Source organism: Budorcas taxicolor, chromosome 15 (genome assembly GCF_023091745.1).
Source record: "Budorcas taxicolor isolate Tak-1 chromosome 15, Takin1.1, whole genome shotgun sequence".
Classification (NCBI taxonomy): Eukaryota; Metazoa; Chordata; class Mammalia; order Artiodactyla; family Bovidae; genus Budorcas; species Budorcas taxicolor.
Genome location: NC_068924.1, coordinates 28,736,550 through 28,752,258, shown reverse-complemented (window position 1 = coordinate 28,752,258; position 15,709 = coordinate 28,736,550). Strand labels below are relative to the sequence as shown.

Below are 15,709 nucleotides of genomic sequence, written 5' to 3'. Positions count from 1 at the left end.
CTGGCAGGATGGAAGCACTCAATTAAAGAAAAAGGGGAGGGGCTTTTAAAATCTGTATCTGAATTCCTAGGACATGGGTTATCGAAACAACTTTTTCTGACATCGAATGGATTCAGCAATCCTGCCCTAATCACTAAGTGAAGGCCTTTTGAAACTCCAAACATTCACAGTTGACCTTCAAATTTTATGGAAAAAAAAAGAACTTATGAAAGCCATTATCAAAAGATTTTAAGTCATTAAAACAAATCATTAAATACAGAGCACATAGGTGATGTTGTATGTCTTCAACACCGGTAACAACCTTCACATGACTAACTCCCATCTACCATTTCTTCCCAGCTCAGAATTTAGAGAAATCTCCTTTTTCTCCTTTTGCCAAGAGATGTTTGCAAATGTGCCCTCCTTTCAAGGGAGTTTAAGATAAAGAGGCTTTCTTTCCCAGTTGGTCTCCTGCTCCCAGGGCCCCACTCTCCTCTCCAGACACAGAGAGAGCCCCGGATAGTAGAGACCGAACATCTTCAGGATTCTTTATTCAGCCTCCTCCCTGGGCACGGTTTCCCCAGCCTGGCTGTGTCCCAGCGCAGGTCCACCGGCAGGGACTATGATGTGCCTGCAGCCAACACCTCTGCTCTGGCTTGGATATCTGCCTTCTCTCTGTCCTCATCCTTCAAGCCCCAATTCCCAACCATCTCCAAAAGGAGTGACCTGGCACTCAGGTAGACAGGCATCAAAATTTTCTTGGTGGCCAAAGGTCCCCAGAAGCGAACAGACAAAGACTGGAAGTTCCCGTGCAGGAAATTCACAGCTGGACAATGGTTACCGTGCTCCTCCCCTTTTCCTAAGGGCTGTGAAACTTGTCATCTTGCCAAGCCTCCTGATCCCCAACTTGAGGAACCTAGGCTTGGAAAACACTCTCTTCCTCAGGGACTGTGGCGAGAACAATGTGGGGAAGAGGCCTCGGGAGGAGTGGAGGCCCCCAGCGGGCAGAGGGCAGCCCCAGGGCCCAGGTCTGCCTCACCCTCGACTCCATCAGTCGGCTCTTCTCCGCGTGAGCTTCTTTCAGCATCTTCTCCATTTCCTCAATCTTCCCCATGTCCAGGCCGCTGGCACTGGGGAGGGAAGCGGGGGAGGAGGCAGCTGGTGGAGGTGGAGGCCCCGGCTTGGGGAGGACAGAGGCCACACCCATCAGCAGCCGGGCCGGTACCTGGACATGTTGTCGGGGGAGCAGACAGAGTTGCCCCCCGTGGAGATGCTGGTCTCCATGCTGTCAGAGCTCTCCAGGCTCAGCGTGTCGTAGGCGTGCTCACCCTCCTCGCCTCTCTCCCGCGAGGCCGGCAGGTGGTGCAGGATGGAGTGGTGCATGAGCGGCGGGAAACCCGCAGGCCCGGTGGGAAAGGGCACCGCCCCGTGCAGGGCGTCCCACTGGCACTGCGCCTCAGCCGCTGCCTTCTGCTTCAGCTCCGCCAGCCGCCGCCGCTGTTCCTCGATCACCTGCTGTCCTGCGTGGGGGGGTGGGGATGGGGGATGTCACGGTGGGCACCCCACCCAGCCAGGGAGGACACCAGCAGCACTACAGACGGAGGGAGGCAGCGAGCGGGGAGAGGTAACACGGAGCAGCCCCCTCGCCCCCCACCAGCTTCCCCGAAGCCCCCGCAGCTCTGGGTCCGGCTGCCCTGGCTTCATCGCCCGCACAACTGACCACAGCCGTGCGGTCTGGCTTCAGCATCCTCACCGCATGCTGAGTCCACACGGGGCCCCAAACCTGCCCGGGGGGCGCCCCGGCGGCATGATGGCCCGGTGGCTCCAGCTCACAACCCAGGCCTGAACAGGTGGGTAGGGCGCATGCTCCCAACCCTGCTGCTGGGGGGAGGAAGGGGTGCCGGCAGCCCGAGCACCCTCATCAGTGCACACCCCGAGGCAATGCAGAAGCAGGAGCGCGCAGGAAAGGAGGGAGGGGAGAGAGGCGGAGCTCCGCTGCGGCAGGAGAGCTCACAAGGCCAACCCGACACCCCAGCCCAGCTCAGCCTGGGGGTCTTGCCCGTGGGCAGAGGGGGCCTGGGCAGAATCCATCATGCGGAGGCCCGGGCAGGGGTCGCCCGGCCAAAGCAATGCCCTCAGTGACCAACGCTCTACCTGCTGGGTCGTCGGTTGGGAGGGGCTCGGCAGGAAGCGACTCGACTGGAGTGGGGGGCCCCCGGGCAGAGGGCAGGGCAGAGACACAGAGGGGATGAGAGGAGAGAGAGGCACAGACATGGGCTTTCGAAACAACCAAAATGCACACGAGCAACCGGCACTCCTGGGTGTTCCCACGAACTAACATGTTAGGGAAGCACTCCTGGAGGTCGTCAAGTCCAACCCCCTGCCTCCAGACAGGGCAATGTCTAGTTCTACTCAGGTCAACAAGCACTCCCCTTACTTGCTGGGCTCTCTAGAAAAGATGCCACAGCCTGGCTACCCTGAGTTCCCTGCCCCTTAGCCTTTGGATAAACCTCCAGGAGTCTCTCTTCTTTAGGTCTCTAATCCAGATCCCTTTTGCTCCCCATGTAAAGGGAACATATCCTGGGAAGGGTGTGGGCGTGGATAAGCTAGGGTGACAGGCTGTGGCGGATGTCCAGGGGCCCTGGGACAGCAAGTGGGCTGGCGTGGCGGCCACTCACCCTTCTGCTGCAGGGCCAGCTGGCGCTTGGTCTCAATGTCCTGCAACGTGGCTGCCAGGTTGCGAGGAAGGCTGCTGGTGCCGTTCTGGGTGAGCAGAGTGCTCTGCAGGTGCCGGGCGGGGGGGTGGGGGGTAGAGGAAACGGGGCACTGGGACCTGAGGCTCAGAAAACACCCGCCCACCCACAAGGCTTCGTGGATGGCTGTGGTCCCTCCCCAGTGTGGCCATCTCCAAACCCATCCCCCAACCACCACCACCACCACACGCAGCCCACCCACTGTTCTCAGACCTTGGGTGAGGGGCTTCGGCCCAAGGTAGCCACGCTGAGCTGGGAGGAGGAGGAAGACGAGCCAGAGGAGGAGGGGAGTGGCCCACTGCGGGTGCGGGGCAGGGGGCTGGTGGCCTCGCCGTCCATCTTGGAGCGGTAAACCTGGAGGGGCGAGGTGGCATCTGCTAAGGGACCTCCGGCTCCCCCACTGGGCATCACTCCCATGGCACCAAGCGGGCTGGGATCCAAGGTGCCCAGCACCAGGCCCCTGAGGCCTCGGTCTCTCGCTGACCACAGCACTGAGCCTCCGGGGCCAGCCCAGTGGGCAGACGTTCCTGGCGGCTGCCAAGCCTCCTTTCCAGGCTGTTCCTCCTTGGGGCCAACCCCGCATGGTAGAAAGGACTGTAAATCAACCCACATGAGGAGTTCACACCGACAGGCTGAGTTCTACAGGAGGCCGACTGGAGGCCAAGGCTCCCTCTGGTCCCAGCTCTGCCAACTAACGGCGTAGGTGACCTTGGGCCATGCACCTCCCCACTCCGGGCCTCGGCCTCTTTATCTGCAGAAGGAGGGGGCAGGGCTAGGCTAAATAACTGCCAGCCTCTCGGCAGTCTTTGGAGTCAGGAACCCTGACTCTCCGTGTTGCCCCTGCCACTTCCTAGCTGTGCAGCCTTGGAGAGATTACTTATCTGCTGTGGGCCCAAGTGCTTGATCTGTGAAATGAGAGTTCTCGTTATCTACCTCAAAGGCCTGTGGTAGAGATTACGTGAATCAAAACATGTAAAAACCTCAACCCAGCTGGGCACAAAATAGAAGGGCCATGCCAACACCTTCTAAAGGGAACGTGGAATTTCAGCTGAGACCGGTCTTCGAGGTGCCATGTCTTCACTCTAGGAACGAATCTTGAGTGGGCGGGGGCAGGGGATTGATCAGGCACCGTGGCTGGTCACTGGAGTGGAACCTGGGGCAGAAGACTGCCTGAACACCCTGCCCCACACCACGGTCAGCAGCTTGCTTGGGGCTCCAGTAGACCCCTCATGGCGACTCTGAGTCTGGGGTATCAACTCAAGGCCGTCATCTGAGAGTCTCTGACCCACTCTCTCCTGCCTCCGAGAGTCATCCCTGGGGAGACCAGGAGAACAAAGACCGGCGACTCTCCCAGGACACACAAGTGCCAGGGGCAACAGGCTCAGGAGCGTGTGAGGACTGGGCGAGAAGCTCCGGGGTGAGAGCTGCCTAGGACAGAGTGAGCGTGCTGAGTGCCGCACAGGCCCTGCTGCTCGCCGAGCCCCCTTCCGTCGGACCATCCAGCGCATCACCCTCGGATTCGGATTCGGGAGGCTGGCCCTCCGTGCCCCAAGGGCCAGGACGGCCGCCCTCGAGGGGACCCTCACTTCCTGCTCGGGGTCCAGAGGCCCCTGCTGCACCAGCTGGATTAATCCCCCATCATCTGTGCGGCTGAAGGGTCTGAAGGAGGTACCCAGAGCCGAGAGGAGCAGGGCTGGGCAGTGAGGGAGGGGTTACCTGCAGCTGGCGGGAAGCTTTGGCGGGCAGAGGCGGGGGGGAGGAGCGAGGGGAGGCGGCAGCGGGGCCCGTCCCCAGCCCGGCCATCAGCTCCTGGTACCACTGCTCTAAGTCTACTGCGGGGAGCAGCAGCTTCTCCATCTGGAGGGGACACGGGGAAGGAGGACAGGGGACAGGGTTGGGGGGCAAGGACGGAGAGGAAAAGGTCAGGAAATCAAGAAACGAGGGGAGCGGAGAGAGGAGGAGGAGGGAGGAAAGGGCGAAGAAAGGGCCAAGTCGGAGGAAGGGTAAAGGCAGGCCATTATGGGGAGACAGGAAGGCAAGGGAAACGGGGAGGATGGGAGAAAGGAGAGCACAAAGAGAAGAAAACACAGTGAGAAACCGTTGCCACAAACATGCTGAAGGCAAAGAGAAACGGGGCACAGCTCCCAGACCACAGACACGGACTACGCCAACCACGAGGCCAGCCAGCCGCAGCCCGCCCGGCACACAGCGCGCCCCTGGGGCTGGCCGAGGGCGGAGACACCACTGCGTGGGGGGCAAGCACACACAGAGCCACACCGCGAGTGGGCTGCACGGGCGGCAGGGACACAGACCACCAACCTGGGGCGAAGGCGTGACAGAAGCGAAGGAGGAGGAAGAGGGCAGCGCGGGAGGAAGGCAGGTGGTGGGAACCAGGTCCTGGGAGGCAGGGGCCCAGGGAGGCAGGCCCAGCGCAGGGGCCGTGGGCACTGGCGAGGTGCCCCACATCGCCTTTAGCTGCTCAAGCGTCACGTACTTGGGGGAAGGCCAGATGCGGGAGGGAATACAAGAGGTTAATGGGACTGGAACCCAAGAGGTGGCCCTGCCCAAGGGTAGGATTCAAGCATGGAGCCAAGGAGGCCTGCAGAGCCCGGGAAAGCCAGGGTCTTCTCAGCAGGAGGCCCTCACACTGGAGCGGAAGGCCTTCCCTCCTCGAGCCCTCAGGAGCTGAGAAAGCAAGAGAGGGAACCACTCCCAACTCCCCTTATGCCAGCGGCCCTTCTCCGTCACTGCTGAAAACAGACCCTGCTGCCCACCCCCTGCCCCACACCCTGGGGAAACACAGGGCACCCGAGAGCAGGCCCGTGGGCACAGGTGGGCTCACTCGGTGGCTGGTACCTCACTGTCGGGCAGGGGCTGAGCGAGTGCGCTGGGGGAAGTGGCAGAAGCATGGGGGTCCAAGCGGGAGCTCAGGTGGAGAACCTCTGCCAGGCTCACATACTCCTAGGGCACCCAGTGCAAGGGGAGGGACAGGCAGAGAACAGGTTAACAGGACTCCGCCAGGCACCAGACACCAGACACCACACTTCATGCCAAAGAGCCAACACTCCATTCCACACAAAATCCAAGGCAGGGGTGGGGAGCTCACTGTGGCCACAGAGGGCTGTCAGGGGGGTTGGGCGGAGGGCAGAAAAGGGCAGGCAGAACTATCTGAAGTCTTTTTTTTTTTTTTTTGGCCACACTGCACAGCTTGTGGGATATTAGTTCCCTGACCAAGCATTGAACCCACAGCCTCAGTAGCAAGAGTCCTGACCACTGGGACTTCCAGAGAAGGCTCTTCTTGACCTCCACTTATGAGGCTGCCCTGGCATCCAGGCCCTGCCGCAGGGCCTGGATGGGCCCTGAATGGGCCCCCTGATCACCCATTCCTGGGTTTGCCCTGGACGAGGGGTAGATGAAGAAGTCACGAGCCCACCGGGGATCAGGACCCAGCTCCCAGAGAACCCTTCTGTCTCCAACACCTTGGGCATCCCCAGTGGGGCACACACATGCACTACTGAGCACCAGCCACACCATCCCCGTGGGTCCTCTGGAGGCACCACGAGGGCCTGAGCAAGGTGGACCCTGAGAAAGAGACCTGAGCAGGGAGCAGTTACAAGCCCAGGCAGATAAACAGGCCCACTGTGCAAAGGCTAGGACTTGGAAAGATGCTCACACGGTAGATCATGGGTTAGAAAGACACACACTGCCGTATTCCCTGAGCATATCCTTAGAATCCTGAGTTTATCCAGGTCTGGGGAACACAGCAGGCACCCAAAATGCATGTGAAATCAAAGCCCAGGATCCTAAGCCTGCCCCACCCAGGGGAGCCCACCCTGGTCTAGCTCCAGAGGCAGACTGTCCTCCAGGGGTCACAGAACAGGAAAATGAGCTGGAAGGTCCAGTGTGTTGTGGCAACTGATGAATGGCATGCTGAACATGTGCAAACTGATGCTCTGATTTTTGCATGAGCTGCCCAGGCACCTATGGAACCACAAACTCTGGCCAAAGGATTACTGCCATGTGCCCTTCAGCGTGGCCAGTGGGAGGAGTCGCGGGCAGAAGCTCATCAAGCAGGCAGACAGGCAGTGAGCTGTGATTACCTCTTGTGCTTTGAGGCAGAGCTGAGTGGAAGCAGGTGGGATTAAGGGAACAGAGGAGGCCCCAGCCTGAGAAGACTCTGGGAAGGGGCCCAGAGCTGCCGTCCCCAGCCCCACCTCTGAGGACTCGGAGATGAGCAGGTCAGCCTACAGAGAGGGTACGGGTGAGGGGCCTCGCCCCTCACACTCAGCCCAGCCACCCTACCTGAGGCCTAACTTGCTTGTGCAATGAGGCGGAAAGCCAGGCATGAGGTGGGACCTCACACGCCAGGCGTGCAAAGACTCAGGGAAGAAAGGCTGAAGGAGCCTCAATGCCCATGTCTGAGCCCACAGCCCAGCTCTAGACAGAAGCCCAGGGAGCTCGAAGATCAGGACCCCGAGATCCATACACTTCCCCTCAACTTGGGTCTGCCTGGCCCCATCCTGAGCTGCCATCTTCCCCACCCACAGCTCCTGAATCCCCCAGATATATGCAGTCACCCAAAACGGTAAGATCAGCAGGCTCCTGGGAGCCAGAGAGGTAGCTGAAAAGCAGCAGCTGGCGGCCCTGGAGGATCCGATCCCAGACCTCAGAGCCATTCCTGCTGCATCTCTCCAGCTCAGGAAAACGTCCCCACACTAGACCTCAGCCCCTGGGGCGAAGGTGCCACACGTTTCTCCAGAGCCTCCCAGGAGACCCGTGGGCTCATGAGTCTGGGGCTGACCCAACCATGTTACCTCTTTGAGGGTGGGCGTGGTCTTCGGGAAAGGCCGGCCGCCTGTGAGTGAGTGGTATCTTCTTTCCAGCATAGCCAGTTTCTCCTTCTCCTGCAAGTCCAAAGCGGCAGAATCAGGAGTGGGAATGAAGCAAGGAGCCCCAAATAAAGGGGGATCCCACACGACTGGCCAGTCTCCACCCAGCACCCTGCACTCACCTCCCACTCCCCCAGCCCCGCACCGGCCCTCCTCCCCCCTCACTCCCAGTCTGACAGGGCTACCTTCTGCAGCAGCTGCAGGGCAGCATTCTTATCCCGGGCTAGGCGTTCAGACTCCTGCACAGCCTGGGACCGGATCTGCCCAGCCTGACTGTCCAGGACCACCAGGCGCTCCTGGAGAGGATGGGAACAATGGGTGAGGCAGCCCAAGGTGAGGCCTGGCTGTCTCTCCTGCCCAGAGGCCCTGGGCTTGGGTGAAGGGAATCAACCAGCACTTCCGCTCAGCCACTCACCCCCAGAAAACGCAGGCTGCTGTGGTCAGCTCCTCCTCTTACCGGCCACCAGACATACCGGCCAGAACTAAAGTTCCCAAACCCCTCATCCCCCGGCCCCCAGAGTCAACAGGTCCTGAATCCTGGAGATGATGAATGGTCCTGCACCCGACCCCAAGCCCCCAACCCACTGCCACCACACCAAGCCAGGCCCCCTGCTTTCCTGGCCTCAACTTTTTTCACCAGCCCGTTTCCACTCTTTTACCTTTCTGATCCGCCCCACAAACAGCTTCCTATAATGGCCTTTGAGGTTCATTCGTTTGTTTGTCTGAATTTTCTAGCCTTTTTGGAATGTGTGTTAGTTGTGTGTTAGTTGCTCAGTCGTGTCCAACTCTTTGCGACCCCATGGACCATAGCCCGCCAGGCTCCTCTGTCCATGGAATTCTCCAGGCAAGAATACTGGAATGGGTTGCCATTCCCTTCTCCAAGTGATCTTCCTGACCCAGGGATCGAAACTGTGTCTCCTGCCTTGTAGGCAGATTCTTTACATCTGAGTCACCAGGAAAGCCCATAATGTATATTACGCGAATAATTTTCTTTAAATCCATGAATAAGGGTAGATCAGTTTTCTCAAAATCAGCGACTTCTCACTAATCACAGGATAAAGCAAAAACCCCTCGGCCAGCACTCAAGGGCTCCTGGACCTGGACCTGCTTTCCAGCCTCCCTCCCACCCTGAGCCCTTGGCATGCCCGCAGCTTGGCCCTGTTGTACCATTGGCGGTTCAGGTGTCCACTCCCAGGCCGGCCTTATACAGTGCCTTTTTCCAGGAATGCTGCCCTGTCTTCTCCACCCATTAGGAGCTTACTTCTCCAAGACCAGACCTAACACTATCTTCTCTCCAACATCTCCCCTGATTATCCCTCAATTTCTTTGCCCCTTGCTCTATGCTCAAATTATTCCATATCACCATTTGCCTTGGATTATTGCTGCTGCTGCTGCTAAGTCACTTCAGTCGTATCCGACTCTGTGTGACCCCATAGACGGCAGCCCACCACGCTCCCCCGTCCCTGGGATTCTCCACGCAAGAACACTGGAGTGGGCTGCCATTTCCTTCTCCAATGCATGAAAGTGAAAAGTGAAAGGGGAGTCGCTCAGTCGTGTCCGACTCTTCGCGACCCCATGGACCGCAGCCTATACCGGTGAATATGTATCTCTCATCACCACCATCCCACCCTAGCTGTCTGATCCAAGGACAAAGTCAGTGTCTTTTCTGTCTCCATATCCCCAACAGGGCTTAGTGTAGTGCCTGGCTCAACAATCTTGTCCCAAGGGAATGAAAAGATATTAAGTGAGAGAGAAGGATGGGGGCTAGTAGAAATGAGCTGTGTTTATCCCAGGAGGCCTTCCTGAAAGAGGAGGCCTTAAACTAGCACCATGAAGAGCAAGACATAGGAGAGAAAGGAGGGAAGAAGGGAGCTGTACTAAATCTGGGATCAGTCCAAGCAGACTGAAGCAGACCAAGTGGTAATCGGGCAAGATTTGCCATTTACTGAGAACCTGTCAGGACCGAAAAACACTGGTAAAGGCTTTGCATGTGTTACTTCACTTAACTGTCTTATGAGGCAGGTGCCCTTATGCTCATTTCACTGATAGGTAAATGCATTTGTAAAGCAGAGCAGCTCAGGGAGAGAAACAAGGGATCTGGACTCAGGGGGAGGTTCAGTGACTCCCCCACTTTCCACCAAACTCAGACTAGCCATCAAGCCCCACTTTTTGACACCCTTCCCCCAATCTCACTGCATTCACCTCCCACCTACTCTCTCCAGCCTGGCAAAGTGCACATGTACACAAACACACCTGGGCCCCCCGAGCCTGTCTCCTCACCCACATCTTCCTAACTCTTGCTTAACACACCCTCATCCATCACCCAGGTCTGGCTGAGATCAGGAGTCGATTTTATAGCAACTAAAGCACCAGACTTGACCAAGACAGTTGCGATACCCAAGCCCCTTGTTTCACAGCTCAGCTGAACCAGGGCTGAGCTGTGACTGGAACCCAAGTGATGCCTTTCTAGGACCCCAGGCTGGCTCTAATATCCAGATCTCAGGTCTGTGTCCCAGCACTTCAGCATCCAACAGAGAGCTCCACAAGGGGCAACTCCTCCTCAGCCCCCTCCTCCTCGTCCTCCATCTCCATCTCTCATTTCCCGGCCCAGCCAGTGCCCAGCTCCGAATGTGAGCCCCATCCACCTTCCACGGGAGGGGGTGGGGGGGCGCGTGTCTGAGCTTCTGAACAACGGCTACTGTTGTTTCCTGAGTGCTTACTATGATCACCACATCCTATGCTGTTTCCACATACATCATCTCCTTTAATGCTCACAAGAGCCTGTTATTGTTCCTGCTTTACAGAGGATGAGACCAAGGCTCAGCCAGGTGAGGTCAAGCCGGCAGTGCCCGGGATGGGGCGGGCGCACCTTCCTCTTGGCGATGCTGCGGAGCAGTTCGGCCTTGCTCCGGAGCAGCCCCTGGCCCGCCAGCTCGCGCTCCTCCTCCACGCGGCTCTCCCGTTCCAGCTGCTGGAACTCCAAGTCCTCGAAGAGCTTCGTCTCCGTCTCCAGGGCCTCGGCCTCCTTGAATGACAGTGACAAAGGGGGTCGGGTGGTGCTCACGATCCCACTCTGCGCCTGGAAGGCCAGGCCACAGAGGCGAGAGATCTGGGGGCTGGACCCGGGGAAACGGAGGAGGGGCCCTGCCCCCACCCTGTCTTCTTTCCTCCGCTCGGCCCTGCCGCTTTCCCGGGCAGCGCGGCCTGCAGCAGCAGAAAGGAGAACCTCCATCCCCAAACCCCCATTCTTCCCTGTCCCCTCCAAGCCACAGCACCGACCCTGGCGTCCGGCAGGTACTGCAGGGCCCGGGCGCTCCCGGCCCACCGCTCCTCTCTTCCGGGCGGGCGGCCCTCGGGGGCGGGGAGGGGGGCTGGTGAAACTGACCCTTCTCAGCTGCTCCTGTAACTGTTCCCGCACTGACTCGGGGCAGTTATCGAGCTGCGTCTGGAGCTCGGCGTAGAGCGCCTGGCGGGCCTCCAGGTGCCTCCGTCCCGCGGCCAGCTCCGCCCTCTCCTGGTCGCCGGAGGCGGAGGGGGCGGGCACAGGGGAGAAACAGAACACACACTCCTCAACTCTGGCCCTGGGCCGCGGCGGCAAGGGGCGGGGCGCGGCGGGGCGCAGGGCGGGCGGGAGCAGAGAAGGCGGGGGGGGGGGGGGGGGGGGGGGGGAGCAGCAGGATCGGAGGAGACAGCCAAGAGGAGGAGGTGTGCAGACTGGGGAAGGCAAGGAGCCGGGGTGCGAGACCGGACTCAGGTGCAGGCGACGGTGTCCGAAGCAAGGGTGTGGGTCCGGGCAGAAATGTTGGTCTCTTGGAGTCCCCTGAACTAGAGAGGTTTGGCGAGGGGTGGGTCCTACGAAGAGGCCCTCTGTTTTCTCTCCAAACCGCTCAAAGCCAAAGCTGGTTCCACATCACAAACCTGGAGCCTTCAGCTCCTGCCCCTCCCCTTCTCCCACTTGCCCAGAGACCAAAATTTAGCCCTGGAAAAAAAGGGTAGAATTGGTGAGGGTTAAATCCAGGGGTTGGGTGTGAATTGCGAGCCGAGGATGTTAAAGCTACGGCAGTGCAGAGGAGGGGACCCCAACCCAACCCCCTTAGCCTCCCCCACTCCTGCCCAGGGTGGGGGTGGGGTGCTGGCTCTGCAGCCTGAACTTCAGCAGGATGAGGGTTGCAATTAGTTCGGCCGTCGCCATGGTAATAGGAGCCCCAGGAGTGGGTACAGAGAGGAGGTGGATGGCTCTGTCTGGGGTGAGATGACACCTCTGAGGGCGGGAAGGGGGATGAGGGGAGGGGCTGGTGAGTCACCCCCTCTGAAGGACAGGCAGAGGAGAGACTGTGATCACGGATTCCAAAGCCAGAGTGGGGCCATGGGCTGGGGCTGGGGCTGGGGCTGGGGGCGGGGGCGGGGGCGGGGGCGGGGGCGGGGGCGGGGGCGGGGGCGGGGGCGGGGGCGGGGGCGGGGGTGTGTGTGGGGGGCAGCTAAGGGAACCTTCTCCATTGCTGCCACCGTGGCTACCACCATCTCCAACACCACCACCACCTCAAATAACTGGGCCCAGAGAGAAGGCAAAGTCCACACCTCCAGGCAATGCCAGGGCAATGAGAAATGAGGCTAGCAGGTTCCTGCTAAAATGCTGAGCATCACCACGGAGTTCTCCTGTTTCCTCCACCCACCCCTCTGATCCATGAGGTTCCAATCCCCATTCAGAAGAGGGGTACATGATCAGGCCAGTTTCTGAGATCCAAGCACTTCCCCAGGCTTGGACTCAGCCTACGATGCCCTATAGGGAAGAGGCCTACCCCTTCTTCCCACCCTCTGGTTGGAGTATCTGCAGTTGGGAAGCCCCAGAGGAAAACTCAGAAGGGTAGCCACTGGGTAGCAGAGAGCCTCCCCGGCCATGGCACCACCACTGACCTCCTTACCCCTCTGCTCAGGAGGGAAGACAGACGATGGCTGGAACTCAGCCTGCCTTCCTCTGTGCAGGAAACTGCCAACAGGCCATGGTGGCCACACCCTGGCTTTTCCAACTGAGAGGAGGTCTTCAGGCTGAGAGGCTCCTCAGCCAAGCCAGCCTCCCCCAGTCTTGGACCCCTCCTGCCAATCCCCCCTTGAGAAAATTCAGCTGCACCCGCTGTCCGTTCCTTTCTGATCAAAACCCTGGGGTCCCACACCAAGAAAGGAAGGAGGCAACATTAGATGGGAGAGGCCAAGGGCACACAGGTGCCCATGGAGTTAGTGCAAAAGCAGGCACGGCTCAGCCCTGCCTGGGTGGGTGGCACTGGCAGTTAGGGGCATGCGGAGAGCCCAGGACAGTGATTAGAGAGGGCGTTAGTGCAGGCCTGGTTGGTAAGCATGGAGTTAATTTGGCACAGAATTTGGGAGTGTGGTTTTGGGGGCCAGAGCCAAAGCTCAAAAAATAAAAAAATTAAAAAAGGATGGGAGGGTCAACGAATTTTTAAGAGCTTCAAAATTGAGGGGCAGGAGGAAGACACTCTCCAAAAAATCCAGAAGGAAAATTAATTCTTGGAAAAATACTGTCAAGTCCAGAAAGTGGTGGCCCCTCTCCACTTCGGAGCTTTTGGCACGTTGTTGGACATCTTGGGAGTGGCTGGCACGGCCCCTGTGGGATGGAGCGGCCCCTGCAGGCTGGCAGGAAATCTGAAAGGGGCAGGGTCAGGAGCTGGGACCCCCTGGGATGGGAGGCTGCAGATCCTGAAGGCTCAGGGGAAGCAGAGACTCGAGGGCCATCTCCCAAAGTTCACATCCTGAGTCCCAGAGCCCTGCTTGGAGGGGATGTCCTCCAATGTGGGGACTGGACCTGAATCACTCCCCAGCACCGGTCCCCTGAGCAGTGCTCACCACCCAAGAAGGGGCTTCGACACTTCCAAGAAGGGGCACGGAGGGCCCAGAACGGCAGGCACCCAGGCACCCAGAGGGAGAACAGAAACCCAGGCAGAGGAGACCCCAGACACCAGCCCAGACCCTGGCAGCACCCTCCACGCTGGTATTTTCCACTGAGGACAAGGCCCCCTGCCCCTGTGGGATGGACAATGAGGTAAGGGGTAAAGAGCCCCTCTCCTCCTCTCCCAGGCCGCTGGCGCCCAGCACGGAGCCAGGCCAGGTTGTGGGTTACCTTGTCCCTCTCCTTCTGGATGCTCGTCTCCAAGGTCACCAGCTTCTCCTGCAGCTGGTCCACCGCCTTCTGCTCTTTCTGCAGCAGCGCCCGCTCGGCCTCCCTCTCCCCTTGCAGCAGCGCCCGCTCCATTTCAGCCTGCAGGCCACAGCAGGGTGCATGTCAAGGCCACTCAGGGCAGCTCAGGCCATGCTTGGGGTGATCACCAAGCCTGGGAGGAGTCCCGCCCAGGGCCCTTGCTCTCACCTCTCGGGCCGACTCCTGCAGCTGCTGCTCCAGCTCCTTCACCCGGACTTTGAGCTGCTCTACTCGCCCCAGCACCTGAGCCCGCTCCTCTTCCAGGGCCAGCACCTCTCCCTGGAGCTTGGCGCCGGGGGCATCCTCGTGCTGAAGGGGAGGGGGGCCGTCAGCTTGGGGGAGCCTAGAGCCTCCCAGGACGAGACTAAGAAAATGGATCGCTGTGTCTCAGGACACTGAGAAGGAGCAGCTGGACTGAGAGGAGGAAATTCCCCTCCCTATAAGGAGAGCAACACGGCTCGGCTACAGCGAATAACGACTCAACACTGAGAGCCAGGCCTGGGTGGGGCCCGAGGAAAGGTAGGTCATAAAGCATATTTATGGCTTGGGAGACTCATCAGCACCTGCCACTCTTCCTTGCCTCCTCATTTCTACACCTTGCAGCCCTGGGTGTCCCCGACTTCCGCTACTGCCCCCTCGCAGGGCCTTGGTGCCCACCGAGTGCCTGCCTCCTCGGCCCCCAGCCCCCAGCTACAGACCGGCGCTCCAGCCCCCGCTGGGTCCCACCTCCTGCTGGGTGCTCTCAGTGCTGCTGCACTCCTCCTTGAGATTCTCCTCGTCCGAGCGCTCCACACTCTCCCACAGGCGCTGGGCGGCGCCTCCAGGCTCCTCGCTGCCGCGCCCCAGGGCCCCAGTGCCCGCCGCGAGCCCTCGTGAGGGCCTCCGGCCAGCCAGGGCCAAGGCTGCAGCCGCCTCCCCTATGCTGGGCAGCTCCCCGGCCTCAGGTCCCCCGTCAGCCCGGCTGTACTCGGCGCACAGGTTCAGGATGGTCTCCAGGCGCTGGCGTTCCTGGGAGGGCAGACAGAGCAGGGCATGAGCGGACGGTCCTGGGGCCAGGAGGCTGCCCAGAACCAAGCTCGGCATCTTGTCAGGAGCTTGGATGCGGTTGCTAGGAGCTCAGACTCAGAATCAAATCAGGAGAGACCTGGCCCCAACGTCTGGGGAGGCTGATGGAGGGAGGGCGGGTGCCCCCGAGGCAGGCGAGGGGAACCAGGCTGTGTGCCCCCTGCCCAGGTGACCAGCAGCTCCTGCCTTCCTGTCTCCCTTCTCATTCTGCCCCAAGGTGGGTTTACAGGGACACACTCAGGAGCACACGCTGGTGAGGACATTCTCACTAAAGACCATGGTGAGAAAACAGACAAACACTTCAGGTGTTCGTGCTGACACGGATACACGTTGATACAGAGACACCGGGACCCACAGAGACACCCCAGCACAGCAGCACTGACACACAAGGACACAGCACGAGCCCCGGCCTGCAGCAACAGGCAGGCGCACACAAAGACACCCGCCCTGACACGCACGGACGCACACTGGCACACACTCACACGGATAAGCACAGTCTAGCACACAGACAGGTGGGCGCCCACACAGACGCGGCTGGAACGCAGACGCGGGGGCCCACAGGGGCCTGGCACGGTGCACACAGTGAGGCGCTCAGTGCACGCACACCCTGCCGCGGCCCTACTCCCGTCTCGGCTCCCCACCACCTCCTGGCAGCTCTCGGCTCCCTGCCAGCACGGGGGGCTGCTGCCCGGGTCCCTGGCCCAGCCACTCCATCTGCCCCGTCCCTGTACAAAGCCCACCCAGACACCTCCCAGGGCCCTTGGAGGTGAAGACGGGACAGTACAGGCATGCCCCGTCTCCCACTCATTACA

The 15,709-nt window shown here is 60.0% G+C and overlaps 1 protein-coding gene across 4 annotated transcripts in view; it reads right to left on the bottom strand.

Annotated features, from left to right (window-relative positions):
• PHLDB1 (pleckstrin homology like domain family B member 1) overlaps window positions 1–15,709 on the bottom strand; it is a 49,067-nt gene that overhangs the window by 12,748 nt on the left and 20,610 nt on the right. The window contains exons 7-22 of one of the 4 annotated variants that reach the window (XM_052652342.1): window positions 14,559–14,840; window positions 14,001–14,141; window positions 13,755–13,892; window positions 11,007–11,135; window positions 10,491–10,646; window positions 7,807–7,917; window positions 7,547–7,636; window positions 6,833–6,976; window positions 5,589–5,693; window positions 5,052–5,225; window positions 4,449–4,589; window positions 2,946–3,086; window positions 2,658–2,760; window positions 2,134–2,178; window positions 1,205–1,499; window positions 1,019–1,109 (exon numbers count right to left, since the gene is read on the bottom strand). In XM_052652342.1, the coding sequence (XP_052508302.1) occupies window positions 1,019–1,109; window positions 1,205–1,499; window positions 2,134–2,178; window positions 2,658–2,760; window positions 2,946–3,086; window positions 4,449–4,589; window positions 5,052–5,225; window positions 5,589–5,693; window positions 6,833–6,976; window positions 7,547–7,636; window positions 7,807–7,917; window positions 10,491–10,646; window positions 11,007–11,135; window positions 13,755–13,892; window positions 14,001–14,141; window positions 14,559–14,840 (2,286 nt within the window). The remainder of the gene's footprint in view (window positions 1–1,018; window positions 1,110–1,204; window positions 1,500–2,133; window positions 2,179–2,657; window positions 2,761–2,945; window positions 3,087–4,448; window positions 4,590–5,051; window positions 5,226–5,588; window positions 5,694–6,832; window positions 6,977–7,546; window positions 7,637–7,806; window positions 7,918–10,490; window positions 10,647–11,006; window positions 11,136–13,754; window positions 13,893–14,000; window positions 14,142–14,558; window positions 14,841–15,709) is intronic. The other 3 variants (XM_052652343.1, XM_052652344.1, XM_052652345.1) reach the window with 3 other exon arrangements.